At 49.6% G+C, this 25,040-nt stretch overlaps 10 protein-coding genes and 2 non-coding genes across 12 annotated transcripts, besides 3 other annotated features; 4 read left to right on the forward strand and 8 right to left on the reverse strand.

Moving 5' to 3' along the window:
• Positions 1-254: 254 nt before the first annotated feature.
• BO80DRAFT_364335 (uncharacterized protein) lies at positions 255-1,361 on the reverse strand (the record flags this gene model as incomplete). Its single annotated transcript, XM_025716146.1, has 2 exons — positions 255-790; positions 839-1,361. 2 exons carry the CDS (start codon positions 1,359-1,361, stop codon positions 255-257), a joined length of 1,059 nt encoding a protein of 352 aa, XP_025571623.1.
• A 515-nt stretch (positions 1,362-1,876) lies between these two features.
• Positions 1,877-3,069, reverse strand: BO80DRAFT_389914 (aldo/keto reductase family protein). The gene is made up of 2 exons (XM_025717132.1): positions 2,484-3,069; positions 1,877-2,432 (listed from the first exon to the last, which is right to left on the reverse strand). Exons 1-2 carry the CDS (start codon positions 3,013-3,015, stop codon positions 1,921-1,923), a joined length of 1,044 nt encoding a protein of 347 aa, XP_025571624.1. The 5' UTR covers positions 3,016-3,069; the 3' UTR covers positions 1,877-1,920.
• An 863-nt stretch (positions 3,070-3,932) lies between these two features.
• On the reverse strand, positions 3,933-5,006 carry BO80DRAFT_458268 (uncharacterized protein; the record flags this gene model as incomplete). Its single annotated transcript, XM_025722268.1, has 3 exons — positions 3,933-4,228; positions 4,276-4,769; positions 5,002-5,006. 3 exons carry the CDS (start codon positions 5,004-5,006, stop codon positions 3,933-3,935), a joined length of 795 nt encoding a protein of 264 aa, XP_025571625.1.
• A 276-nt stretch (positions 5,007-5,282) lies between these two features.
• On the reverse strand, positions 5,283-5,354 carry BO80DRAFT_t260. The gene has a single exon. It is a non-coding gene; the product is annotated as a tRNA-Arg (tRNA).
• Positions 5,355-8,840: 3,486 nt separating this feature from the next.
• Positions 8,841-8,883: a sequence feature (Protein overlapping with rRNA (BO80DRAFT_437869, RAK97298.1) was converted to a misc_feature.).
• Positions 8,884-8,954: 71 nt separating this feature from the next.
• Positions 8,955-9,074: a sequence feature (Protein overlapping with rRNA (BO80DRAFT_437869, RAK97298.1) was converted to a misc_feature.).
• A 58-nt stretch (positions 9,075-9,132) lies between these two features.
• Positions 9,133-9,713: a sequence feature (Protein overlapping with rRNA (BO80DRAFT_437869, RAK97298.1) was converted to a misc_feature.).
• Positions 9,714-11,637: 1,924 nt separating this feature from the next.
• Positions 11,638-11,709, reverse strand: BO80DRAFT_t259. The gene has a single exon. It is a non-coding gene; the product is annotated as a tRNA-Met (tRNA).
• A 295-nt stretch (positions 11,710-12,004) lies between these two features.
• Positions 12,005-12,889, forward strand: BO80DRAFT_193815 (uncharacterized protein). The gene has a single exon (XM_025714137.1). It carries the CDS (start codon positions 12,010-12,012, stop codon positions 12,667-12,669), a length of 660 nt encoding a protein of 219 aa, XP_025571627.1. The 5' UTR covers positions 12,005-12,009; the 3' UTR covers positions 12,670-12,889.
• Positions 12,890-13,154: 265 nt separating this feature from the next.
• Positions 13,155-14,670, reverse strand: BO80DRAFT_504827 (uncharacterized protein; the record flags this gene model as incomplete). Its single annotated transcript, XM_025724448.1, has 4 exons — positions 13,155-13,159; positions 13,209-14,066; positions 14,151-14,161; positions 14,207-14,670. 4 exons carry the CDS (start codon positions 14,668-14,670, stop codon positions 13,155-13,157), a joined length of 1,338 nt encoding a protein of 445 aa, XP_025571628.1.
• A 1,280-nt stretch (positions 14,671-15,950) lies between these two features.
• Positions 15,951-17,489, forward strand: BO80DRAFT_496372 (uncharacterized protein). The gene is made up of 4 exons (XM_025724017.1): positions 15,951-16,288; positions 16,342-16,650; positions 16,711-16,788; positions 16,881-17,489. Exons 1-4 carry the CDS (start codon positions 16,053-16,055, stop codon positions 17,017-17,019), a joined length of 762 nt encoding a protein of 253 aa, XP_025571629.1. The 5' UTR covers positions 15,951-16,052; the 3' UTR covers positions 17,020-17,489.
• A 429-nt stretch (positions 17,490-17,918) lies between these two features.
• On the reverse strand, positions 17,919-18,573 carry BO80DRAFT_448477 (uncharacterized protein; the record flags this gene model as incomplete). Its single annotated transcript, XM_025721672.1, has 2 exons — positions 17,919-18,374; positions 18,445-18,573. 2 exons carry the CDS (start codon positions 18,571-18,573, stop codon positions 17,919-17,921), a joined length of 585 nt encoding a protein of 194 aa, XP_025571630.1.
• Positions 18,574-20,389: 1,816 nt separating this feature from the next.
• BO80DRAFT_458270 (Zn(II)2Cys6 transcription factor) lies at positions 20,390-22,150 on the forward strand (the record flags this gene model as incomplete). Its single annotated transcript, XM_025722269.1, has 4 exons — positions 20,390-20,496; positions 20,541-20,576; positions 20,668-21,025; positions 21,182-22,150. 4 exons carry the CDS (start codon positions 20,390-20,392, stop codon positions 22,148-22,150), a joined length of 1,470 nt encoding a protein of 489 aa, XP_025571631.1.
• A 329-nt stretch (positions 22,151-22,479) lies between these two features.
• On the forward strand, positions 22,480-23,966 carry BO80DRAFT_448479 (M20 family metallopeptidase; the record flags this gene model as incomplete). The annotated part of the gene is made up of 5 exons (XM_025721673.1): positions 22,480-22,587; positions 22,645-22,822; positions 22,878-23,454; positions 23,520-23,663; positions 23,717-23,966. The coding sequence occupies 5 exons, from the start codon at positions 22,480-22,482 to the stop codon at positions 23,964-23,966; spliced, it is 1,257 nt and encodes a 418-aa protein (XP_025571632.1).
• Positions 23,967-24,073: 107 nt separating this feature from the next.
• Positions 24,074-24,805, reverse strand: BO80DRAFT_467890 (nucleoside monophosphate kinase; the record flags this gene model as incomplete). The annotated part of the gene is made up of 4 exons (XM_025722891.1): positions 24,074-24,151; positions 24,199-24,384; positions 24,439-24,719; positions 24,778-24,805. The coding sequence occupies 4 exons, from the start codon at positions 24,803-24,805 to the stop codon at positions 24,074-24,076; spliced, it is 573 nt and encodes a 190-aa protein (XP_025571633.1).
• Between the last annotated feature and the right edge of the window lie 235 nt (positions 24,806-25,040).

Consider the following 25,040-nt stretch of genomic DNA (forward strand, 5'->3'; position numbering starts at 1 on the left):
GAGGCCTACGGGCGTCATTAGCGGCCATAGTGCAAACGTGATTTGATGTTGTGATACAGTAGGTGGACATCAGCATCCACAGATATCCTGATATAAACAATTTTACTATATTATCGAGGGCCTTCGAGGATCTTTGGATCCACATCTGCCATTTAATATTAATCTTAGATCCTTTGTGATACCTAGAGTACAACGGTAAGGGACAATCAAACGTCGTGATGGCCGCCAATGACGCAGACCAAACCCAGTGAAAACTAATCCGCAATCAAGCCCTTCTTCTCTCGCCGGCCCATAAAACTAAAGTACCAAGTAGGTTGGCCATGATCGACCCGACATTTGGCATCAAATCTCTTAAACTTCTCGTGGTAGTGCCAATAGTCATCATCCTTATTCCCCCCATCGCGCAGGTTCTTAGAGCTATCCATACAATCAAGACAAAGCCCATCAAAGTACTCAGAGACGCGACTCGCAGCGGACTGGACCACTAAATGCCAGCTGAATCTGCATGAACACCACTGTTCCCCACTACGATTATCAGAAGACGTGCCTCGATATTGGCGCATCCGGGCCGAGTCGAAGCGCCAGAGGTGCTCAATGATCTCGTCGATGCTCATATCTCTCAAAGAGTCTTCCAAGGGCCATACTTTGATTCTGGAAAGCTCTCGGAGGTAGTCGAACACCGTGGTCTCCTTGCAGGAACAGTTTCCGTGCTTGACAATCTCTCCGATTCTTTCAAAGAGGCCTTTGTGCAGGATGTTCCGGAGTCGACCTCGTGCCGCGTTCAGCTGTTCTGAGTCTGGTATTAGTATTGCAATATCATAGAGAAGGCCGTACTCACGCATCACTCGAGGAGGCAAGTGCATCTGTCCGATATTCGTAGGATTGCTCTCCACGATATGTCCAGTACTCGCATACACCAGCTTCTTGGTAACCTCTTTGAAGGCCTCGGCGGTGTCAAAAGCATAGCAAGGAAAGGCAACCTCCGCCTCAAACTTGAGAAGGGGCTTTTGGTACTCTTCCTTGACCTTGGAAGCCTTATGCCAGCCTTGGAACAATTCCCCCAGACTTTTGGGATCGATGTCGTATTTGTCACACGCCATGACCAGGTGCCACCATTCTGCGACAGTGACTCGCTTGTCTGTCATGCTTGACATCGTGCCATGGATTTTACGAAACAAGAGTTCCATGGCCTTGATATTGTCATCTTCTAGGGTGATGGTTTGGGACTTGGACTCGGTCCAGCGGGCGCGGCGGAACATGGCTTGGAAATACTCGCTTGCGCTGTTCAGCTTGGCGCGCTCCACTTTCATCGTTGTAGAATGGGAGAATAGTATAATAACGTTGTCTTCAGTTGTTTGCATAAACCCGTTGACAACGACGTTGAGATCGCTAGTAGGCGAGATAGTGATCTCATCTCTGAGGGTAGGTTGGGTGTTCATCGTTGTGTGGCTTGTGGATAACTGAGGAAAACAGTCACAGGGAAGATAATATAATGGGCTTTGAGATAACCGGGGGAAGATTATCCCAGGTGTGACAAGATCGGCGAGGAGAGGGGTGGGAAAGAAAAGAGTTGGTTGTGGCACGGCGTTGACAAACGTGTGTTGTGCTGCATTACAATCGCCCTAGCAACACTTTGAGAATGAATTCACTGCTGTGAATGGCTCAAAGCCAATATACCGTGTAGCAAAGCCTAATATTTGAGCTATTAGGTGGACCTCTTATAATCTGTCCAGTGAATCGTTATTCATGGGGCCGTAGGCCACAACCATGAATTTTGCAAAATAGGGATACTGAGATAATGAGATCGAATGTATTGATAGATACTATTAGCTTTGTACATGAATTTATCAATGTGCAGGCAATTTGCCCGCTCCAAGCCTTCTATTTCCATTCCATATCTAATGATCTAGCCACAGCATATCAGTTTTTCTTGCCAAAGAGTGCTTCTTGTGTGTTGTATGTGTATTCCAGATTTCCATGCCAGAATTTAGTGGCATCTGCCTTGACCAGATACCATGCCTGGTCAAGGGCGTCAACCACCTCCGCTGGCAAAGGACCCTTTTCCAGGTCACTAAGGTTATTCTGCAACTGACCAAGGCTACTAAAGCCCGTGATGATACCATCATTGCCATCAGTAACCCTCAGCGCGGAGTGATGAATGCACCAACGCAGGGCGACTTCGACCATAGTAAGCCCGTGCTTAAGCACAATGGGCTCCAATAGTTCCAGTGCACTAAAGACACTCGATTTGAAGTATCGGTCACGGTACATTTGGCCCATCAATTGGTTCTGATTACTGAACCGACCCTCGGTGGGCAGATCGGTAGACTTGTACTTGCCAGAGAAAAACCCACCTGCCAGGGGATTGAACACAACAATATCGATTCCATACCGCCGGCAGCATGGCACAAGTTCATCTTCGATGCTTCGGGCTAAAGAGACAAATGATTAGAAGAGTAAAAACAATTTGTCGGGGGTCATACTGATCGCGTTGTACACTGCCTGGTACACAGTCGGCCTGATCCAGCCCCGTTCATTGCAGATTGTCACAATCTCAGCAACCTCGAAAGCAGAGAAATTGCTGAGACCAAGTCGCTTGAATTTTCCTTGGCGGTGCAGTCTATCAAGAGCCTGGAGCGTATCGGCGTAGGGAGTCGTCCGGTCAGGTCCATGAAGATAGAAAAGGTCAATAGAATCCGTGCCCAGTTCTTGTAGTGACTCGTTCAATTTCGTCTCCAGCACCTCAGGCTGGTGGGATCCCGCGCCAATAGGATACCATTTCGTTGCAACGGACAGACCCCGTTCTTTCCACCCTGCCTGACGAGTAAAGGCTTCCTGGCGGCCATGATCGTAGAGACGAGCCGTGTCAATTTCCTGATAACCTTTCTCTTGGAACAGGTTGAGGCACTTTCCAAAGTCGTCAAGGGAAGTTATGCGTGCGCCATATGTTGCGTCGGGACCGAGTGTCATGAGACCGAGAATAACCCGTCTTCTATCCGAAGCGTTGGTTGACATGTTCGCAGAGTTGCCACCGATGGTGCGTTTGGTATCACAACTGACTTGGTAAAGAGTTGTTAGTTATGGTGTCCATCATTAGGTGTCCTTTGGTCTTAAGTACTCCGTACTATGTATGTCTTACGGATCTAAGCTCCGTCTCCGGAGGCGCTCGGAACTCGGCTCGCCGGAGATCCGGTTTATTGAACGGAGTGATATTGTGAAGCAATCGCAGCTATAGAATTCTCGACTGCTGGGGCTTCATCGCTTTATCGTGTATAATTAATAGCTATATTCATCGGTATTATAATGAGCAAAGAAGATCAGTGGAATTCTCGTGACGTTCTCTGCGGCCGGGTGCTTGCTTACATCAATCAGATGCAAAACTCAGTTGACAGATTTAGACATCGCTTCATCAAAAAACTGGATGTTTAACAAGATGAATGAGAAGACTCACTCAGAGAAGATCTATGCTGCGGAATCTCTTGTTTAAAAGATATTCAAGCTTCATCATGCCTCTGGTAGATATAGATTGCAGAGGAAATCCCAGCGGGATCTAAGAGCAGGAGACTGCCAATCCAAGATTTTCAGGGGGGAAAAGAGCAGGTGATTGTTAGGCCTAAGGCAGAGACATCTTTATCCGCCGTCACTCCGACTTCACCATTCCTCGTGTCATCCCCCCTACTTTTGCTGCGTACAGGTGAGACGTTGAGGTAAGTGGATGTTCTCCCCAAAAGACAACAAGCATCTCTACATTTCACTGACTTCTTTGCCGTAGTGCTAAGTCATCATCTCCGCTTTAACAACGGCAAAACCGTTGCAGACCCTGCCTGCAGCTTCCCATCCACATCCAAGCCACTGGCCCCTCAGACCTCTCTCATAGCAACCCTCACACAATCCTCATCCGTACCCACGAGATGCGGGTTATCCTTCCTCCATCATGTCATCATGCTGGCTGTATCGAAGCCCTCCTCCGGCTCCCGCAGCGTATAATCTCCTTCACCAAAGAAGCAATCTCCGCCATTCGTCAAAACTCCGTCCCTGTCCCACTCGTGGCGAACAAAGTCCCCTTGTGGGAAACACGATACTGCAGGCTCAACATCCCAGGGCATCAGCAGGTTGTCGTACATATCCCGGGAGAGCCGATTCGGCGGGAGTTCATATAGCCCAAGAGCATCGAGCTCCAGGCGGAACAGCGCTTTTTGGACTTCTTCCGCATTGGGAGTTGCGGAATCTAATTATCAAGTAATCTTGAATGAGAAGGAGGAACATTCCATTCACGGCAGAAAAACGAGGCCGAAGTCCATAAAGCTACTGTTCCACCAGGCTTGACCACCTTGGCTGCTTCTGCCCAGAACTCGAGCATGAGAGCCAGTGGGCCTGATACTCTAATTAGACACCGTCGTCTGTCGTGGGAGTTTGAAGGGGCTTGCTGCCAGGTCGACGCCATTCTCGGGCTCGGGACGCTGACACAATTCTCTGCAGATGTGACGTGATTGAGACCGGCTGCTTGGTCATGGTCAGACCTCCTAGGTCCTGGGCAATCCGGATCATCTGACCCATTGAATGACAGAGCCAGGTCGCGAGTCGCGTTACCTGGGCCACAGCCGACATCTAGCAGGGTGTCAAACTTCCCACCAGTTCCTCCATGGTGACGAAGTACAAGTTCGATGAGCTTTGATTTGTATGATCCACGGGCTTCGGTGTATTTCTTCGCCTGCTCGCTGCTGTGGTTGCGAAAGGTCGGGTCGGACATTCTGAGTTCTGTGAGGTTGCTTCAAGTTCCAGCGAGCGACAACCGATACTAGCCATATTCTGACAGCCACCGACACTCCTCCCTGTTCGGGCATTGGCGGCCTCTCGTCGTCATACATAAAATCAGATTTCATCAAGCCTTCAAAGAGCAGTGGTCCTTCATATAACTAATTCTCGTGCCTCTGGAAGAACGTGGGCTATAATAATAACTTGCTCTAGACACAACAAAAACAGAAAAACAGTTAAAACAACCGCATTGAAGCCTCATGCTCTCGCTGATGACATCTTATGTTGAGACATGCCATATTTCTACCTTCTACGCCCGAGGCTAAGAAGGGACATATTCCTTTTGGTCTACGTGGTTCTTGACATCTTATGTTACTCTTACTCCCGGCGATCAGTGTAACAGTGTGGTTCCTCCTGATTCTAATACAAACAGGCTCCATTTAATCATGAGTTTCATTTGACATCCAGCCGTCCCTGCCCACTAAATTCCCGGTGGAGACAAAAACGTGTCGAAAAAATATGAGCTTCGACCGAGGCGTGACTCGAACACGCAACCACTAGTACCGGAAACTAGCATTCTACCATTGAACTACCCGGCCGGATTGATGTCTGAGGCTTGAAAAGCTGATCTATACTCCAAAAGGCAAATAAGTTCGACGAAACGATTGACTCGGATATGGGTTACACAGATATTGCCCCACGACTGCCCCTTATTCAGCAGGAGGCTTCTAGGTGCTTTGTCATAGATATTTTGACTTCTGACAGCCTTATATACTCTTATGGCTGGAAATTAGTATCTTTCAGTACATCTCTCTCAATGGCTGTGGTTAAGGACCAATCCGCGACGGATATATATAACGACAAAGGACCATTTTTCCGGCATGAAGCCGTAATGGAACCGACATCATCATAACGCATGGGATTGAGAGTCTACCACCCTACAGCATGTGGCAGTGCTGCTCCACGATCGCTGAATAATAAGCGATTTCAGTGAGAACTTTGTTCGCTAGTGGTAAACACACCACGGCTTTGCCGCTTCCTTAAAGGTATCGAACTCCCTGTAGCCAGGTGGTATTCTCTTGGGTATAATGAGCGACCGAAATCGAATATATCAACACAATCAATGGCCATTTGCACAGGGTGGACTAATACCCTAATGTATAAGAAGCTGACTTCCCCAACACCAGAAGACCTGCTCAGTGATGCCTTGCATCAGATAACCCCTAGCCGAGCCTTATCCCGCCCCACACTGATAACAATCCCAGCTAGTGCCAATAAAGCAAGTAGATATATTTAGAGCATCATGCATTAGTGTCCATAGCAGATCCACCATTATCACAGTCCGTGCACTCCAACCACGCTTAGACAAACAGATACTATTGGACAGCTGTCCCCATTCTGCAGATTTAAAGCAGTTTCTCCCAGAGGTGCATTAGTGCCTTTCCCACTTGGTCTGTGCGTAGGCTACATGCTTCCGAATGAATGGCTCTAAAATCTGACCATACACCTACTGGCCTGGCCTGCGCAGGGTGTATGCTTCCGAAGGGATGGCTCTAAATGCTGATCATATGTCACGTGCATTGGGCTTCACCTAGCTAGCCCAGATAAGGTAGTATTCGTTACATGTCTATACAAGTCGCCTGTCCCTCGTAAACAGTGGCCTGCCACCTCACCTCCCCGATTCCCCTCGACTATCTCAAATTTCCCCTTCCTTCTGGTCCCTTATCACAATCCCTCTCGTTTCCAAACATGACCGACCGAGAACATACCTCAACTGTCCCGACTATTAAGCCCGAGCACTGGCAGAGCCCTCTCAGGTCCCGTCGGAAAGCGCCCAGCCCAGGCTCCAACTCCAGGACAATAGCAGACCCGCGCAGAGTAGCCCACACCCTCTCCATTGTACATATCCTACTCGGTACTGCCCTAGACAACCATGACTATGACCGAAGCGGTAAGTACCAGCAGAATACACCGTCCACGCAGCTCCGGTCGGTTGCTACTCACTCTTCCTCCCAGTAGCCCATGCAGCCAATACTGACTTCCTCACACCCCATGCTCGAGTAACCCCAAGATCCCCCAAAGAGACCCTTATTCACCAGCCCACTCCAGCTCAAGCCATCTAACCAACCCCCCACCACACGAACACACCCACTATATGCACTGTCTATGCACATCAAACACACAGACCATCCCAGAGCCACTAAATGTCACCGTGCATGAAGCATTCGCTCTAAAATCCCAGGTGGGTAAATCTCATCAATCAGATCCTTGCCCCCTCCAGCTCACTGTGCACGGGCCAGGTGAAATGCCAAGAGGTTGAGGTGCATATGGAATTCGCTCTAAAAGTGCATAGTGGAGTGAGTTGACCAATAGTATCCTTTTACACTGTGGGCCAGGTGAGCACAGACCAGGGTGGTATATGCTCCACAGCAAGACTACAGGTGGGGCAAACTTGGACCAATTATATGGCGTCTAGCGCTTAATGTCCTGTGCACGGGCCAGGTATCTTCCCGCACGGGCCAGCTGTGGAGCAGTTGAGGTGCATGAGGGATTTGCTCTAAATGTGTGGGGCTGGTAAGGGACTGTCCAATACTTTGGCTTTGCATCTTTAGCCTAAAATTGAGGGAGCCTGAGGCTATAGCACATGGTGCCTGGCTGTATAGGAGAATTCCCCACTGGAAAGCAGCCATACTAGCACTTCAGGAGGGTTCTGGGTGGTACGTACAAATTGGTACATCGCGCTAAAAAAGGTAACCTGATCAGGAGTTCTACCTGCGATATCTATCTACGATCGTATCGAGTATCTAGTGAAATATAGTCTGTGCTACAAAACCCGCCGGATTTGTGAATCTCATCGGTAGCCGGACTCAATGACAACTTCATCGAGTGGTTGATGAGTATTCAGTTACTGATTTTATGATAATAGAGTGGCATTTGGAAGGCAAACAGGCCAAGCCGAGGAAAACAAACTACAAGGTACGAGCCGGGGCTAAGCAAGCAAGATCTCATCCTTAGGCAAGTGAGCATTTCCTATGAAGACAAAGACATGCTACCTACCATAACGCAGCAATAGATCACCAAATATTGCTAGTATCCAACTAATGTACTATAAATCAGGTACTAGGACTATCCCGCAAAGGCCACTCAGCGATAAAAGGGCACCAGCACGCTGTAGATGCCGCAGCTTAGGGAACAGCAGATCCCACGAGCGACGTTCTCTTTCTCAGTATGTATGTATTTGTAGGCTGCAAATATATGCAACAAAAAACAAAAACATACAACAGAAGGGATTCGCTGGTGGTCACCCACCCAACTACTAACCTCCCGGCGTATGGCTTAAGTACGGCTGAGCGGACGGGAAGCCCTGTTCTCCACACCCTGTGGTCGTATGTGCTAGATTCTTAGTAGAAATGAACTATATTGATTCTTCGAGGATGTTCATTCCTACTAATTGACGCATTCATCTCCTGAGGTTGAATAATGAAGGATGCCAGGTGCGGTGTAGTGGCACTACGCGGGTTGGCTAATAAGTTACTGGGCTGTTTTATATACTACTTATTGAGGTATTATCTGCTCATGGGTTGTGCAGTGGGGTATGGTTGGAAAAAATATCCCGAAGCTGACCCTGCGATTCATGATGCACTTATGATATATGTACGGGTAGGGCTGCTGTCCGTCAGAATGATTTCCAACTCAATCAACAATCCAAAAATCAATTCCAACCAGATCCATGCCTAACATCAATTACAGCAAAAATGGCATTCGGAGGTGACCAGTTCCGTCTGCCTCACAGCAGAGAAATTGTAGTTGAATCACACAGTGGTTGACCAGGAACTCCGAAGACTAATGGAGAACCGTCGAACCTCATGAGCACCAACACCATGATGTCAAATGAATAGCCTGGATAACCAGTCGAAAGGGAAATGGGTCACACTGTTACAACTACCACACATAATCCCCAACAGCGAACCGGCGTGAGTTGATTAGTCCCCATGAGTTGTATCGGGATCAAATGAGCAAGGTCTGGATCCTGAAGGAAGCCAGTTGATCTGACTTGATACAGTGGATGATCACCTTGTGGTTCTCTACCTGCGCCTCAAACTCTGTCGAAAAACCTCGAAACTATGCCTATTGATGAAGTATCACTACAACACCCAACCCTTTCCTGTTGCTTCGTGGCATACCGATGATGCACATACTCCAGGCCTGGCTCAGCTACCATGATATGAAGATCAATGGCCGGCGCACGAACCGTTACGTATTGAAAAGTGTGTTGCGGCGGATAGAGCTTTCCATCCAAAATGAGCGTACATTTATTCCTGTGTTGATTAAAAAGGGCGGCATATAGCTTGATACAATGAAGAGCCTAGTACATACGACCACAGGGTGTGGAGAACAGGGCTTCCCGTCCGCTCAGCCGTACTTAAGCCACACGCCGGGAGGTTAGTAGTTGGGTGGGTGACCACCAGCGAATCCCTTCTGTTGTATGTTTTTATACTTTTTACACCCTGTATTTTTATTGTGCCAGCAGCATGTCCATCCTCCTCGTCAAGGTTGGCAATAACGGTTTGAAGATTCTGTAAAACGAGCTTCAGTTTCTTCGGCTTCCACGGGAAGGCAAAGCCGATCAGCTCTTCGGTCCAGCAAGGCTCAGCTGCACCAATGGCAGCACCATTGGCGGTATCATCGAGAAGCCAGACGGGCTGTTCCGTGAGCGCTACCAGGAAGCCTCTGTAGGCTCTATCCACCTTATCTTCATGAAAAAAGCCAACCGCTTTGGCTAGTTTATATTCCCATTTCAAACAGTCACGCTGATACTTCCCCAGCCTGATAGCCATCGCATGCGCTTGTTTCTCCATGCTGTCCTTGAATTTGGTAAGGGAACCGGCGCAAGCCGCGAGTAGACCTCGTCGGGACTGGTTTTTGTGCATCAGAATGCAACGGTTATCGGGAATCATTCTGCCACTGGTACTGGCCAAACTGAAGAAAGAATTGCTCAGCTTTGGCTTGAGAACGACTGTTTCGCGGTCGTTGTACACATGGGACTGAGTGACTTCGTCTCCGTCAATGCAAAACCGTTCGCGTGGAAGAGGTCTTCGTGTTTTGCAGCACCACGGTTGTGGAGGACAAAGGGTAGAATACGAAGGACCGATAGTCTATCAGACTTTCCTCGGTAACTTGAATTGTTATCATCATCAATTTTGTGCCTGTGTTTGATCTTCTATGCTTTCTTCGCAGGTTGACCGCTATCTTCATCTTCTTGGAGGCGCGGTCCTCCAGATCGCTTCTTTGTCGGCTGGAACGACATTTGGTCCATTTGGTATGTTGTAATGTCTTTAGATGGAGTTGTGGGCAGGCGATGATGTTAGAAGAAGAGGAGGAAGGGTAGGTAGTAAGCTAAGGCTATCGTGGCTGAAGTGCTTGGTGTTGCTCAAAGGGGAAGGGGTATAGTGAATGGTAATTGTCAGGTGTTCATGTCACGCCGTGGTGACCGGAAGTCTTCACGCCAAGGTAATGGTGAAGATACGGCCGAACTTCTCAGGGGACTTCAGGTGTTATTCTGCCCAGAGTGAAGGGTCAGTACTCTTTCTAATGATGAAGATACACAAGGGCCATACCACTTTGCTCGCAGAACGATTTGAATGCTTGAGCAATATCTGCTGTCCCAAGATCTCGCCTGAATCTCAGTCCGCTTGTCCTGGTCGTTTTCCTTTCACTTCGTCCGTTGATCATACCAATTTGTTTCAGCCCTACAGTGTTTTGAGAAGTTGACTTGTTGCTCTAATTCTTATGTGGGCGTGTTGTTTGTAATGCTGGCGTGCAGTCCCATCCCCGCCTTCCTATCTAGGAACCATAAAGATGGCAGAATTTCATATTCACAGTTCCCTCTGCTTCATCCAAGCACTCTTGGAACAAGGGCCACACCTACTTATCATCTGACAGGAGTTCCCATTTTCGTATACCGACCAAGTTCATCCAGTCAAACTCCAATTCCAGCAACACAAATACTAGGAGTGACCAGCACGATCGGAAATGCAATGGTTAGACACAGGTGCCATGACTGTCCTCGGAGACACGGCTACCAGCTACCAGCTGATCCAGTATCACCTTCAAAACATCAAGTTGGTTGAGATCTACTCTAGGAAGAGTTAGCAGGAACATGGTTTATTCTACTACCGAAAACAAGTCTTCCGATACACTACATGGCACCAGAACCACAGTCGAACCCATCACGGATGACACGCAACCCTTTTAGTTTTGTATCTATCTACCAATATTGAAAGGACAAGTATCGCCGCCCGGATCATCCGGTCAGGAGAGGACCAACACTATTATCATCCCCGCTGTAGTCCGAGCAGGAAAATGCGCCGGTAGCTGATCATCCTTGGCACTCAGCCGTGTATTTAGTACTGCAGGAAGCGAGTAATTTGGCAGCTTTAGAAATGGCATATTACATGATGTGGAGTATCGATGTGGAGAATCGATGTGGGAACATTGCAGTGTGATGTTTGCTTGGATTCAAGGGCTCCGCAAATCCAGGGAGAGCTGATCGAGGTTATGGAATTCTGAATGAAAATTATCGGTAGGTGTTTTATCAGGAAAAAGTTACCTTTTCTAGGACCATACGGAGTGGTACCGAGGTTGATAAGTCCAGAGTGATAATTGCGAGCCTGGAGGCTGCTAGGATGCGCAATGGTGGTATACGGGTCTTGGCAACTCAGAAGTAATGTAGGTCGCACGGGAAGGAAGAGGTGAGAAAAAGAAGAAAAGGAAGGGAAAGGAAAGGAAAAAGAGAAAAGGGGGAGGGGGGTGAGACAGTGGTAGAAAAGGCATTGAAAAGTAAATAGAAACATGAGAAGGGAAAAAAGAAAAAGATAGACATAGCATGTCCTGGTTTCGATCCAGGGACCTCCGGGTTATGAGCCCGGCGCTCTTCCCCTGAGCTAACATGCTGGGTGTGGTTATTTTTCATTCTTTTTACTAATTTATAAGCCAGCTTGCCCACCCGCTCACCCACCACAAACACCACTCCTCTCACCCCCAATGTGCCACCATTGCTTCGCTGCTACGACTAGAAATCGATTTATGTTTCTAGAATTGTGTTATCCTTACCTCCATCAATAACCTTCACTCGAAATGTATATCAATCAATCAATCTTTCCTATCCATAATCCTGCTGCCTGAATCCTCCTCAAGAATATATATCTTTCCCCGCATCCATCCAACCACCCACCAACAACCCCAACATCAGAAATGTTCCTCAAACTCGCCATCGCCGGCGCCATTATCTTCATCATCACCAACCGCCCAATAATGTACATCATTGACCAGCTCACACCCTTCCTATCACGACCACCCCCATCCCCATCCCCACCCACCCCTCAACCCCCCATATACCACGACCCCCCACTCACCGATCCCGAGCCCTTCCACGAAGAAACAACCATCATCACCCGACGACTCTACCGCCGAAGCTTTTTCACCAGAGCCCAAACTACCACTGTCCTAGGCTACCCCCGCACGGGAGGGATCTACGCGCTTTCATGCGATGGGGTGATGTTGGAATTCCTCGGCGTGGATCGGTTCAAGAGGACGTTTACGGAGCGGAAGAATGACGAGGAGGAGGATGCGTTCTGCGCGAAGATGCGGATGCTGGGGGCTCGGCGGTGGGGATGTGAAGTGGATTGGGAGTTGAGTTTGATGGATTTGGATCGCGATGTGCTGGTGGTTGGGTGGTCGGAAGGTGGAGGGGTTTGGGTGTTGAGGATAGGGGGGTGGAGGGCGAGGAGGGAAGGGCTGGGATGTATGCTTCGGAATGCGCTTAGTATGCAGGAGAGGTGTGGGGTTATTGTGCGCCTGGGAGGGGTGTTTTATGAGGAGCCGAGGGAGTGTAAGGATTTAGAGTGGGAGTGAGCTGTGTGCTGTGGATAGGTGGTATATGGGGTTGTTAGAAGCTTGATGAGGGCAATCGCCGTCGCGGTGCGCCTTTGGCTGGGGATGTGTGGGAAAGGCACACAATTAATTAAGACTATATAGAATAGAGCCGGGAAGTGGTAGGGTAGCGCAAGAGCATGGATACCCTGGCATGGCTGCTCTGTGGTTACTTTATCCAAAGCATACATAAGAAATCGACCAGAGACTTCACTTTCGAAATACAATGCATTACAATAATCATCGAGTTTATCCCACAGAAAAGCATGATATACATGTATATAAGCAATTCCAAAAACAGCAGAACTGACAGCATATTCAAGAACATTACAGCGAACGCAGCAAAGTTGCAGAACAGGGAAACAAAAAACCACCAAGTGTATACTTTAACCGCACGTGATATCAAGCTCATTGGATGAAGGATCAACATTCATCTCTTACCCTCGTACTTTGCGTACCGTCGAACATTACCCTGCATAAAGTAAAAGCAGTCTCCGTCTTGATATAATTGCACCGCATACTGTCGACCCCCTCGATGTAATAATAAGTCGTCCCGTTATGGTACACCGTGACAATGTCACGAGTTGAGGCCTGCGCGGGTCGCGTCTGGCGTGAATCTGATATACCCAGGGCCCTTGTACGGTCCTCTAGCTCCTTCATCGCCCGGGATTGAGATCGCGTAGTTGGCATGGTCCGGGACTGCGTCTGAGGTTGCGGAGGAGGCTGGGAGGATCGGGTTTGCTGGCTTCGGCTTGTTGTTGAAAGGGTAGGCTGTGCCGGAGGCTGGGGGGTTCGGGATGGCTGATTTCGACTTGTTGCTGAGTGAGCAGGTTCTACCGGAGGCTGAGGGGTCCGTGACGGCTGGCTCCGACCCTGCGATCCTGGAAGAGTCGGTTGAACTGGAGGCGGAGGGGACTGCGACGGTTGGCTTCGACCTGAGACCGAAAGAGCCGGCTGTGGTCTTGGCCGCCCTCTTTCGGTGTCTGATGCGCCTCCCGAAGAAGAGTCGGAAGAGCTAGAAGAGCCGGGCGGAGAGATGTAATCTGAGTCATTATACTTTCGCTTGCTTAGGGAGCCAACCCAACTGTCCTCTTTCATCGGGTTTGCGCTTCTTAGAGAGTCACTGAATGTCTTGATGCCGAGGAAGAGAAAGTATTCCCGGAGTGACACCTTGCCTCGGTAGGCAGTGAAATCACTCTGGGGGGCCACCTTGGTAGACGAGGTTCTATGTTCAATTACATTTGAATGCCAAAGTGCCCAGTGCTTGTCTGCCTTTCCCTCGTGGGGGTGTGGTGCTTGGTTGAAGAAGATCGCTTGGTCATATGTCGTGAGAAAGCCGTATTTCGCCCGGGAGATGAACATGTACCGAGAGATTTGCCCTACATAGTGGTACGCATTAACAAGAGCTGGGAACCCCGGAGAGATGAAGAACACCATGGAAATGAGACTCAGCGAACACATACCGAAACAATTCCTACGGTCTTCTTGCCGTGGAAAGTCGTCCAGGGTATGCACTCACGGAGTTTTTGCTTCCTGAACAACTCTGAGGCTGCCACGGTCACCAAGGAGAACAAAATCGGGGACCTTGTTGCTGATAGTGGTATCACTGCAGGTTTTGAAATCTCCGAACCGCGCCCGGCAACCGAGAGATTGGAGCACAGATGTCATGACATGGCAAACGTTTTGAGTAAAACGTGCCACGGTGCTATGCTCGTCTCCACAGAAGAGCTGTTCATTCAACGTGTGGTTCGGGCCAGTTCCGCCACCATTTGATGGCGGAGCATATGCAAGTATCTCCGTTTGTGCGTCCCAGCGAACGCCATCAAACACCCGGCGAACCTCGCGTTCAAAGGTATTCCAGTGCACAAGACTGGCCCTGAATTCGAGATTGTGCGTGGAATGGGAGGAGGTCGTTGAATAACCGACTTTCAAGTTTGGCATCCGCGCGCAAGTGAGGTCCTGGGCTTTGAGCTCTGTGGCCATCTTGGAAGGTGTATAAAGAAATGAGTATGAATAAAATCGAAAAAATTGAGACAATACAGATCACAAAAAGTCAATTGAGGAACTAGAAATCAACATGAATGCAAAAGAGATATTCAGGTAAAGATGCAGGGAATGCATGAAGGCATTTGTATTCGTTCTGGTGGGCAAGGCTGCTCAGCTTGGATCAAGCTGAAACGGACTATCAGGGACACAGCCGCAGTCATGTACCATGATTCACCTTGGGCGTTAATCTATCCACTAGCATGATGAAGAGGGATCTCAGCGATCCTTCCATAGCCTGATTCTCCCGAGCGGCACAAGAACCAGCCAGCAAAGCCAACCACATGCAGTGACTTGGTGCCGAGCTGCATTTATCTTGAGGCCGCGTCCCAGGCGATATCTAGGGCGCTAAGATAATCCGTCACTCTCCTCGCTTCTCTGCCAGTTTTAGATATCGTATTGGTTCGTCTGGCGCCCAACCACAGCGGCTGTCACCATCGATCCTCGCACTCACTCACTTCTAGGATAAGATGCTTGCGAACCAATTTTAGCTATTCATAGGATGACAAGGTGTACTGCCTCATGAGTGGCTGTCGTATGCTCAGGATTCCGATGCTGGGTCCCCGGAAAGCGACAACTCAGGTCGGGTCAGATCTCATACATCTATATGATTTGCTAAACGCTACGCGCTGAGCAACATCAGGGTTGCTTACGTTATGTCCTGGGGTTGAAATGGTTAGTGGTGTACCGGCTAGAGTCTGTTGAGGGGTAGATTTACCAACCTGGGTATCATGCCGGGCTGTAGCAGTTCCGACATCGCGCACGCGGCTACTTCAATCGAGCATGTACCGGGAAGAATCCCAGTATGATCCTGCCAGGCAGACACTGGTATTCAACTAATATCGAGTAATATAGCCGAGCTCCTCCACTTACGCAAAACATGTTTCAGCCTTGCGGGGTCTGCGATGCTTCTCCGCCGTGCACCTGGTGCTATCCGTAGCGCGAGCCCTATGCCCTGCATACGCATCTGTATGGCCATAGCCACTAGAAGTCATGCATCAGGAATGCTTCCAGACTCCTGACCCAAAAATAGACGGCGCTTCGGCCAAGCAATCATCTAGTTGGAAAGGCGACCACAATGTCACCTCTCCAAGCGCCCGGGTATGATTCGCCAAGACGAATGACTCGCCTGCAGTGCCGCCCATCTTACCGCCTGCTATACCGTCTTATTTACCGCCCGTGGTACATCTGCTGACCGGCTCTGCTCTCCGCTCCTGTCCACTCACTTGTCTCCCTACTTCGTAAATCATTCCTCTCCCATTTCCGATCTTGAAGATTTTGGGCCCCCGCCTTGAGAGATCAAGACAGCTGAGATAGCCATCATGATCATCCCTTCATACATCACTTGGTTCGACGATGATGACTACATCGGCTTAGAACTTGCTTTCCCGGCAGGGTCTACTTGGAAGCTTGAGAGAAAGATCCAGGAGCATGAAGACATCTATGGCCAGGCCGATCATGAAGAAGGCGGGATTATTTCTGAAGCTCGGGCGGCTTTTGTGGGCTCCAAGGTCACCGGAGAAGGCCCCCCAACAGCAGTAATCAAGATCCATATGCAGTATGTTTGTCCGATCCTTTCATTACCATATCAGTGAATGACATGAGGTGCAGGATTCCATGGTGGGGAAGTGCAGGCAAGAGAGCATCGATTCGAGCTCAACAGGCGGTTTCAGAGACACCATCTAGAGGGGAGATGGAAGTCGAGGCGCTTTCCATACTAACTAAAGCGGGATGCTCGAGCGCACCGTTTCTGATTGACTGGATGCAGGGAAAACAGACCGAAGATCAATGGATACCTGGCGGTTACATCCACTTTGTTGTGATGGAGATGGTTCCGGGTGTTGATGTTTCCACGGTGTGGAATCGCATGGAGCGAGGTGAACGAGATGAACTCAGAGCGGCCTTCAAAAAGTCGTGGCTGTAAGTGACTTCCTTTCTTCACTCGAAAGGTTAGCCAGCCTAACTCGGTCCTCCTGGCAGGGAATGTACTGCTTGCGGAGTAATCAGTCGAGATAGTCGATTACAGAACCTGCTCTGGGACAGAGTAAGGAAGAAATGGTCAGTCTTTTTCTTTCACCTACATCATCTTGCGATGCATGGTCATCCCGTGTTCGCTCCCAGTGACAAGACTAATTCAATGGGCTTACCAGTTATCTGATCGATTGGGAGATGTACCATCCTGCACATGAAAAAGACAGGACTTGGAGCGATCGCAATTATATCAGATGGAATTTAGCACGGAAAGGGGAATCCGGCGACTACAACGATATGTCCACTTGGGTACTATAATTTATGTCATTAAAGCTCGCTTATATATTCAGCTTGATATGATTCAAGTGGCACATCGAACACAATCCACAGCTACACTATGTCTCTTCTCCTCACTCCCACATCCATCCACCTTCGCCCCACACCCCCATCCCAGCAGCCCAAGTTATCCAAGCATGCAACCGAAACCAATCTCAGTTCGACTCGACGGGATGGTGCTGCTCCGAGAATTATATTACTTGTCGTTATATCTCTACCCTTCAGGTGACTGACAGGGGTGAAGTGTGCAGTGCCTAATTCGTCAGTCACGATAAATCGAGCCCAGGACGACGGCTAATGACAATGCGACAAATTAGAGGCTAAAGAGTGAAGCCGTGGTGGTTCCTGGAATTGGTGGGTTGGAGACTGGAAACGGAAAAGCCGTGGAAATGGAATTCATTTCGGACGACCTACGTTGCTGATACTCCTATATTTCACTCCTCCGTAATTATGGAATGGGAGGGAGAAACCCCGAGATGCGGGAACGGAGTTAGTAGCTCTCAGTTTATATACTATGTTGACTCAAGGGGAGAGAGTGGGACTGGAACCACACAACTTATACTACTATCGGAACCTGGAAGAGGTATTTCGATGAGTATCTACTCCATACTATCTAGAGAATGAGCTTATCCGATACCTGACAAGTGCCCGAGATTGGTGAGTCAGTGATTCTACTTAAACTATACAAGTATCGGGCTCACGTACCTTGCATCCTGTTTTACGAAACAAATCCGAAGTAGAACTCGATGCCGGCAGTGTACATAAGTAGTACTAGTAACAACCCAAATCATTCCTTAAAGGACCAATCCTAGACGAAGTATCTATAGACAAACAAACACATAGACAAACAAATCCCCACCCCCATAACCACACCATTGCCCTCACCGACCCCACCCTTCCCCCCCCTGCTTACCCCGATAAATCCCCTTCCAAATAACCGAGAGAAGCTTCTCCCCGCCTCGTTCCGGATCCCTCATCACCCCAACAGCCGCCACATTCGCGAACTCCCACTCCATCGGAAACGACGCCCGACTCCAATGATCATCCGAGTACATGAACACCGCCTGCAGGGTTCCTGTCGCGGCGGTTCGATCATCCGCGATATAGAATAGTTTACTGCTGATGGCACTCCCTGCACAGGCGGTGGCGATGAATTCCGCTACCTTGGTTTCGGTCATGCCTAGGAAGGGGGAGGTGAATGGTTTCAGGGGCGGTTGGGTGGCGGAGTCGGGGGTGAGTTGTTGGATGGTGGTTGTGGAGTTGGTGGAGAGGATGATGAGGGAAGGTGGTGCGGTGGGATTTTTGGCGTAGGCTTCCGTCAGGATTTGTGTGAGGATCTATTGTTAGTGGGGGGGTTGTTAGTGTTTGGTTGTGGTTTGATGGGGGAAACAGGGGTGGGGGGGTTACGTCTGATTGTATGGTTTCTTCGGTGCAGATGATGCTGACTAGTGGGTTTGGAGTATCCGGTACTGGCACTGGTTGGTTGGTGGGGGTACTGGGATGTTTTGTCAAGATGGGTAAAGAGAGGGAAGCCATTTTGGTGGTGTGGTGTTTAATGCCAGGTACAGGGTTAAATTGGTATGGGTTGCTATTTATATAACTACACGATTATGGGTATGGGAATATACAGCCGGAATCTTCCGGTGTTTAGGGGTAGTGAATAAGGGAGATTGTGAGAGATTCAGCGTCGTAAGCTAAGGGTCTATCCGATATTTTGCTTTGTTTGGATCCTGAATGACTATCACCTGGAAAACATGGGGATTGTCATTCATATTCTATGGGAGATTCATAGTGAAGCTGTATGCCGCGCACAGTCTCAGGGACCCGAAGATGATGGTTTCTGTCTTTCATACAACTCACTAAATGCAGGTAATGAAGCCAGTCAGAGGGAAGTAGAGAAACGCGGGCAGGTCAAGAATACATGGAGATCGAAGCCTTTAACAAGGTATCCGGCGAAAGAAAGAAGTAAACTCCTAGAAGCATTTGCTGGCCCATGGTTGAGGTATACTTATCCTAGGTTGGAAGGAATTTAACAGCCAAGGCAGAGTAATTCCGTCATTTAGGTTATCATTCTGCGCGAGTCGGGTAGTTGCGATGTAGATCAGGGAGAAGCAGTAAATAGCCTTGTTTAAACAATACAACTTGCGGGGAAAGGGTAAACAAAGGCGTGGTCACTATATCCCAGTCACCTGACCAGAAGGAATTTGCAATGGATTTCGCTACCACAGGCCCAAACGAGGTTTCCAGATTAGTTGCTGAGAGGCAGAGAGGTTTTATGATGATATCGATTCACTAGCTCGGGGCTTACCTAAGGTATTACTGAAAATTCTATGTGTTAGCTGCACGCTAACATACTAAAGAAAGGATTTGTTCAGACTGGAGTTAGCTGAACTAATCCCATCACAGGAAACTGCTATTGATTAGGATATGCCCAGATATGACACGGACAGTAGATGTTGGTCGTGTGGAGAAAAGGACATCACCCTAGCCTCCCATTATGACGATATCTACATCGGTGATTGACATGGTGTGTACCACCATATTAGACCCTCTTTAGGGCTTATATTCCGTATTCCGTAGAGCTAACTCAAAATTGCAACAAAAACAAAAACATACAACAGAAGGGATTCGCTGGTGGTCACCCACCCAACTACTAACCTCCCGGCGTGTGGCTTAAGTACGGCTGAGCGGACGGGAAGCCCTGTTCTCCACACCCTGTGGTCGTATGTGCTAGGTAAATAACAGACTGGGTATAAGACAAACGGGCTTGTTGAGTAGGCGCAACACATTTAACTAGTGTCAGGACGATGGTTAGCATCGCCCAAGTGATATTCTCCAGGACAAACGTACGATACAAAAATAAACCCATGTTCCAGCCCACGGTGCCTCTGGCAAATCAGCTGGGATGCGACAGTGGCAACAGATGACCTTGGATTATGAAAGCTCTTGATAGTCATGGGGGTGGCTCGGTTATACATATCCTGCAGGATGGGTTCATGGACGGCTGGCTAGCACAAATCTCATGTATAGCCTTGGGAGGGGCTTGACCAACCTCAGGTCTCCATAAGCACTAGTTAGTCAATAGACACCAGACGGACTGGTGTATGGAAAAGTCTCATAAAGGACGGCACAGCTATCCAGGAAGGATGTTATGGATGAAGGGGGATGTAAGCACTAACCACTAGCGGGCTGTCAGCCTCGCGGGTGGCCCCCCACGTGACCGTTGGCCGCCACGTCTGAATGTTGTCTGACCCCCGATTCCTTCTCATCGTCGCTCACTGGTCGCTTCGCCTGACTGCCAATACTACTAGTACACACGCTGGATGTCGCCGTTCCTTCACCCTCAAAGCCAATGGCATCATCGTCTGCTGGGGAGCTATCTTCGCGCCTGAACAGATCTGGTAAACCACGACAGAAGCAGTGGAGGTCCAGGTCCAAAACTGGCTGCATCACTTGCAGGTAGGCAATTTGTTGCCAGTTAGGATATGTAGCTGACTTAATAGGATCCGCCGAGTCAAGTGTGATGAGTCCAAGCCGAGGTGGGTAGAAGCTTTGGTCAAGATTTACCCTGATTCCTGATCTACCCGGTTCAGAGGTCTGGTCTTCACTAACCCGTGGAGAAATCTATAGTTGCCAGAAATGCACATCCACAGGAAGAAAGTGCGATGGTTACCAAGATCCGAGCACCAAGCAGACATCCTGGCGACGCAGTAGGCGAACAGGGGCCACACCAGCCCAGACACAGGGCATGATACAAATGTTATCGCCCTGGGATCTCATCGGGCACAAGCCATTGGAGAATGAATACTTCAACTACTTCCGCCTCATTACCACCCCAAGTCTGGTGGGCTTCTTTGACACGGGAATCTGGTCCTATAAGTTGCTGCAGGTCTCACATCACTACCCGGCTCTGTGGCATGCCATGGCTGCGCTAGCGTCTCTACACCGGCATTTCCTCGAGGACGGGGAGCCTATCACTTCTGTACAGGTTTATGGTAGTGACAGGGTTCAGTTCGCACTAAGCCAGCATACGAAATCTATTCAGTCCTTGAGGGAATTGATCTCAAAGCCATGCCTGACTGACCATGACAAGATGACCGTTCTCGGGACCTGCATCATATATGTTTGCCTGTCCAGCTTGCAGGGCTTTCACTGGCAAGCTTTTACCCATATTGGGAGTGCGTTGATGTTATGCCATCACTGGAGCCTTGGGTCTAAGAAGCATGAATCCGTGGACATGTCTGCGCTGGTGATTCTTTTAGCTCAGCTCGACAGTCAGGCCCGTCCCCTTTATTTGCTCCAACAAATGGCCATTCCCTGGGTCCAGACACGATTCCTTCTACCTGCAACCGAGATCTGTTTCACGTCCCTCTCTGAGGCACACGAGTCACTGGAGGTCCATGTCAATAATATGCTACAGTTCTTTTCTGGCAGCACTGATCTTGCTGGGGCGGAAAGGCTTGCTAGGATGGAGAAGTGTCAAGATGACTTTCGTCAATGGGATGCCAGGCTTGCCCAGTATCTTGCCACATCCCCTCATGATACGGACAATAAACCCTTGAAAACTTTGTACCTTCGGCGGTTATACGCTAAGGTGATGCTGGGTCTGGACCCAGCCAAGGGTGAGCTGGCTCATGATGAATTCACCGACGACTACACAGAGATGGTCGAGCTAGCTAGCGCGATCTTGGAAGACCATGGCAGCTCCTTGAAACGCGCACCAGTTCCGATTCCACACCGATCGAAGCGGCATTTTAGTCTGGAAAGCACTGTTACAGAGAGTCTATTCCTAGTTGCGGCACGTTGTCGGGAACCCGCGACCCGTCAAAGGGCACTTCGACTTATGCAGCTGCATCCACGCCGCGAAGGCATCTGCGGGACCATGCTAGCCTTATGTGTGGGTGAAAAGCTCATTGAAGTCGAAGGGACAGCCTGCAAAGCCGCGCCACCAGGGTCATGTGCCGATGGGCGATGGGTATGTGCCAACCATCGTGTGGTAGTTCTGCGGTTTGCGGATCTCACTGAGCGGAAAATTTCCGTTGAGATGATAACCCGGGGTGAAGTCACGCAGGGTCTACCAGGCAAACGGTTCGTATTTCACAAGACCTGGTAGCCAACCGTAGGAGCTCGGATAGTCAGAGTCAGCTGTACATAGTACCTACCCATGGTAATGATTTGTCTGGATCCTCGCTCGGCGGTGCCACGCTACTGCTATCGGAATCCCCGGCATTCGGTCCGACCGAACCGTGGGTTATCGGGCCACCGAGCTGATAAGAGACCTTGTTATCGGGCCTATCGCGCTTATCGCCCCGTCTCTCCAATTGCTCCCCGCAGTTCCCGGCTAGGATGTTCTCACTCCTCTGGTACAAAAGATGCCAGATTCCGTGGACAGAGATCCGGCTACATCACTGCAAGAAGCTGAATCAAACACATTCCACCATCATGAGTGAACAGACACATAATCACCCTCTCCAGTCTGTCGATGTGATCAACGAAGTGACCAAGGCCATCGACGACGCCAGCGAGGAGCTGCGTGCCTTGAACCTCGAGGTCAGTCAGTCCCTTTGCCGCTCACTTTCACCAATGCTAAGATATTCCGGACTGTAGATCTTCAATAATCCTGAAATAGCATTCCAAGAAGTCAAAGCCTGCAAACTCCTCTCCGACTGGCTCGAGCAGCGCGGATGGACCGTCCGTCGCGGGGTCTACGGAATCGAAACCGCGTTTGAAGCGCGCTTCTCCGTCAAAGAGGGGGGTAGAACTGTTTGCTTCAATGCCGAGTATGGTACGTCTACATCCCCAAAGCCCTAAGATAGCGAAGCATCTAATCATACCCCCAGACGCCCTCCCCACAGTCGGCCACGCCTGCGGCCACAACCTGATCGCCACATCGGCCCTCTCCTCAGCCATCGGCCTCGAATCCATCCTAAAAACGCACTCCATCCCCGGCACACTCGTGGTAATGGGCACCCCCGCCGAAGAATCCCAAGGCGGGAAATGGCTCATGGCGCAGCACGGCGCCTGGAAAGGGTTCGACTCGTGTGTAATGACGCACGGGATGCCGGATTTCAGTACCCCCGTATGCTGCACCAAGGCATCATGGAAACTGCGCGCCAAGTTCAGGGGTAAATCCGCGCATGCGGCGGCGGGACCTTGGACGGGGAAGAATGCCTGTGATGCGATTGTGCATGCGTATACGGGCATTGCGTTGCTCAGGCAGCATATTCAGAAAAGTGAGAGTATTCAGGGGTGTATTTTGGAGGCGGTGAAGGCTGCCAATTTGATACCGGATTATTCGGAGGGGTTGTTTAGTGTTCGGGCTATGACGGTCAAGGGGGTGGAGGAGTTGAAGGAACGTGTGGAGGCGGTGTTCTATGGGGCTGCTGGGACGACGGGGTGTAAGGTTGAGTTGGAGTGGTGAGTCTTCTCTCTTTGCCTTGAGGGTTGTTGGTGAAAGAATTGAGCTAATGCTGTGGTGATAGGTTTGCGCTTTACGAGGACGTCGTGACGAATGATACCCTCGCGGAGCAGTACAGACAATACATGTTGCAGTATCTGGGTTTGCAGCCGGAGCAGATGATACCGTTGAACGAGGCTAGGACGGTTCATGACTCGGCAGGAAGCTCGTGAGTTTCATTTACCTTACTTTTGAGGCCAAAGCGGAAACTAACTGTAGCAGCGATTTCGGGAGCTGCTCGTACATCTGTCCCGGCATTCAGGCAATGTTCGACATCAAGGCGCCGGATCTGCCGCATTCAATCGGATTCCGCGAGGCAGCGCAGGGCGAGATTGCGCATAGAGAGGCACTTCGGGCTGGAAAGGCCAATGCTCTTATCTCATTGGATGTTTTGACAAACGATGCGTTTGCTGCGAGGATGAAAGATGAGTTTAGGGCAGCGATGAAGGAAGCTGGACGCTTGTCTGAATAGCTCGACCTTATTGAAGAATACTAGACACCTCAGAAACATAACAAGCACAAACATACGCATGCGCGATTCTTAGCTCCAAGACCACCAAAGCCCAACGTCCAAATACATCAACCCATCACACCCCTAGCCCTCAGGGCATCCAACAACCTATCATACGATTCCTCAAAATCACCACTCGTATCCACCTAACCAACCATTAACACCAATCCTTCAAAACCATAAACGCACTTACCTCCACAAGAACCCCCCTAGCCCGATAATGCTCCACAATGCGCTCATTCTCAGCATAATAGTGCCCATACCGCACATTAAACGCCACCCAATTATCATTCCTTCCCGGAATCTTCCTAGTGAGAAATCTCTCTTTAGCAACTGCCCCAGGACAGTTGAAGAAGAGGACTAGGTCCGGAGATCCGATCTAGACCAGAATCAGCTCCAATAATAGATATATGGCGAGGATGCGAATTCTTACAGCGTCTTCAACAGGTCCCGCTTGTCCAAGAACGCGGGGAATACCATCGATCAGGAGTCGCTCTTTGATGTCCGGGGGGAGGGTTTCAATAGCGTTTTTGAGAATGGGGATCAGGTCTCTGGTGTCGAGGAGGTCATTGCCCCGGATTTTCCTCATGATGTCGGGCCGTAAAGTGTTTGAACGGGCTAGGTGGCGCAAGAGATCGCCGACGGAGAGGTGGTGGTAGTTGTAATCGGCTGAGAGCATCGCGCATAGAGAGCCTTTGCCGGCTCCGGGGGCACCTGTGAGTGGCGATGGTTAGTTGGATAGATGGTGTTGTGGGTGAGGATGGATACGCACCTATAATGTAGATGCGATTGAACTGCATTGTGTTTTGGATGCGGATTGTGGTGGTGCTCAAGAATGGGGTGGATATGTGTCAGATGGTAGTGGAGATGGTGGGAGACACGATTAAGGCCATTTATCTGTCTCTGGGATGATTGAATAGAGACTTGTGATTGTGGATGAACTGGTGCCTTAGTACAAGTGAAGTAGGTGGAGGGAATTGGATGGTAAAATACAGGTGTTTTGTGTCTTTCACTTGTAGCGAGGAGTAGCGGGAC

This window comes from Aspergillus ibericus, assembly GCF_003184845.1.
Source record: "Aspergillus ibericus CBS 121593 unplaced genomic scaffold BO80scaffold_46, whole genome shotgun sequence".
Lineage (NCBI taxonomy): Eukaryota > Fungi > Ascomycota > Eurotiomycetes > Eurotiales > Aspergillaceae > Aspergillus > Aspergillus ibericus.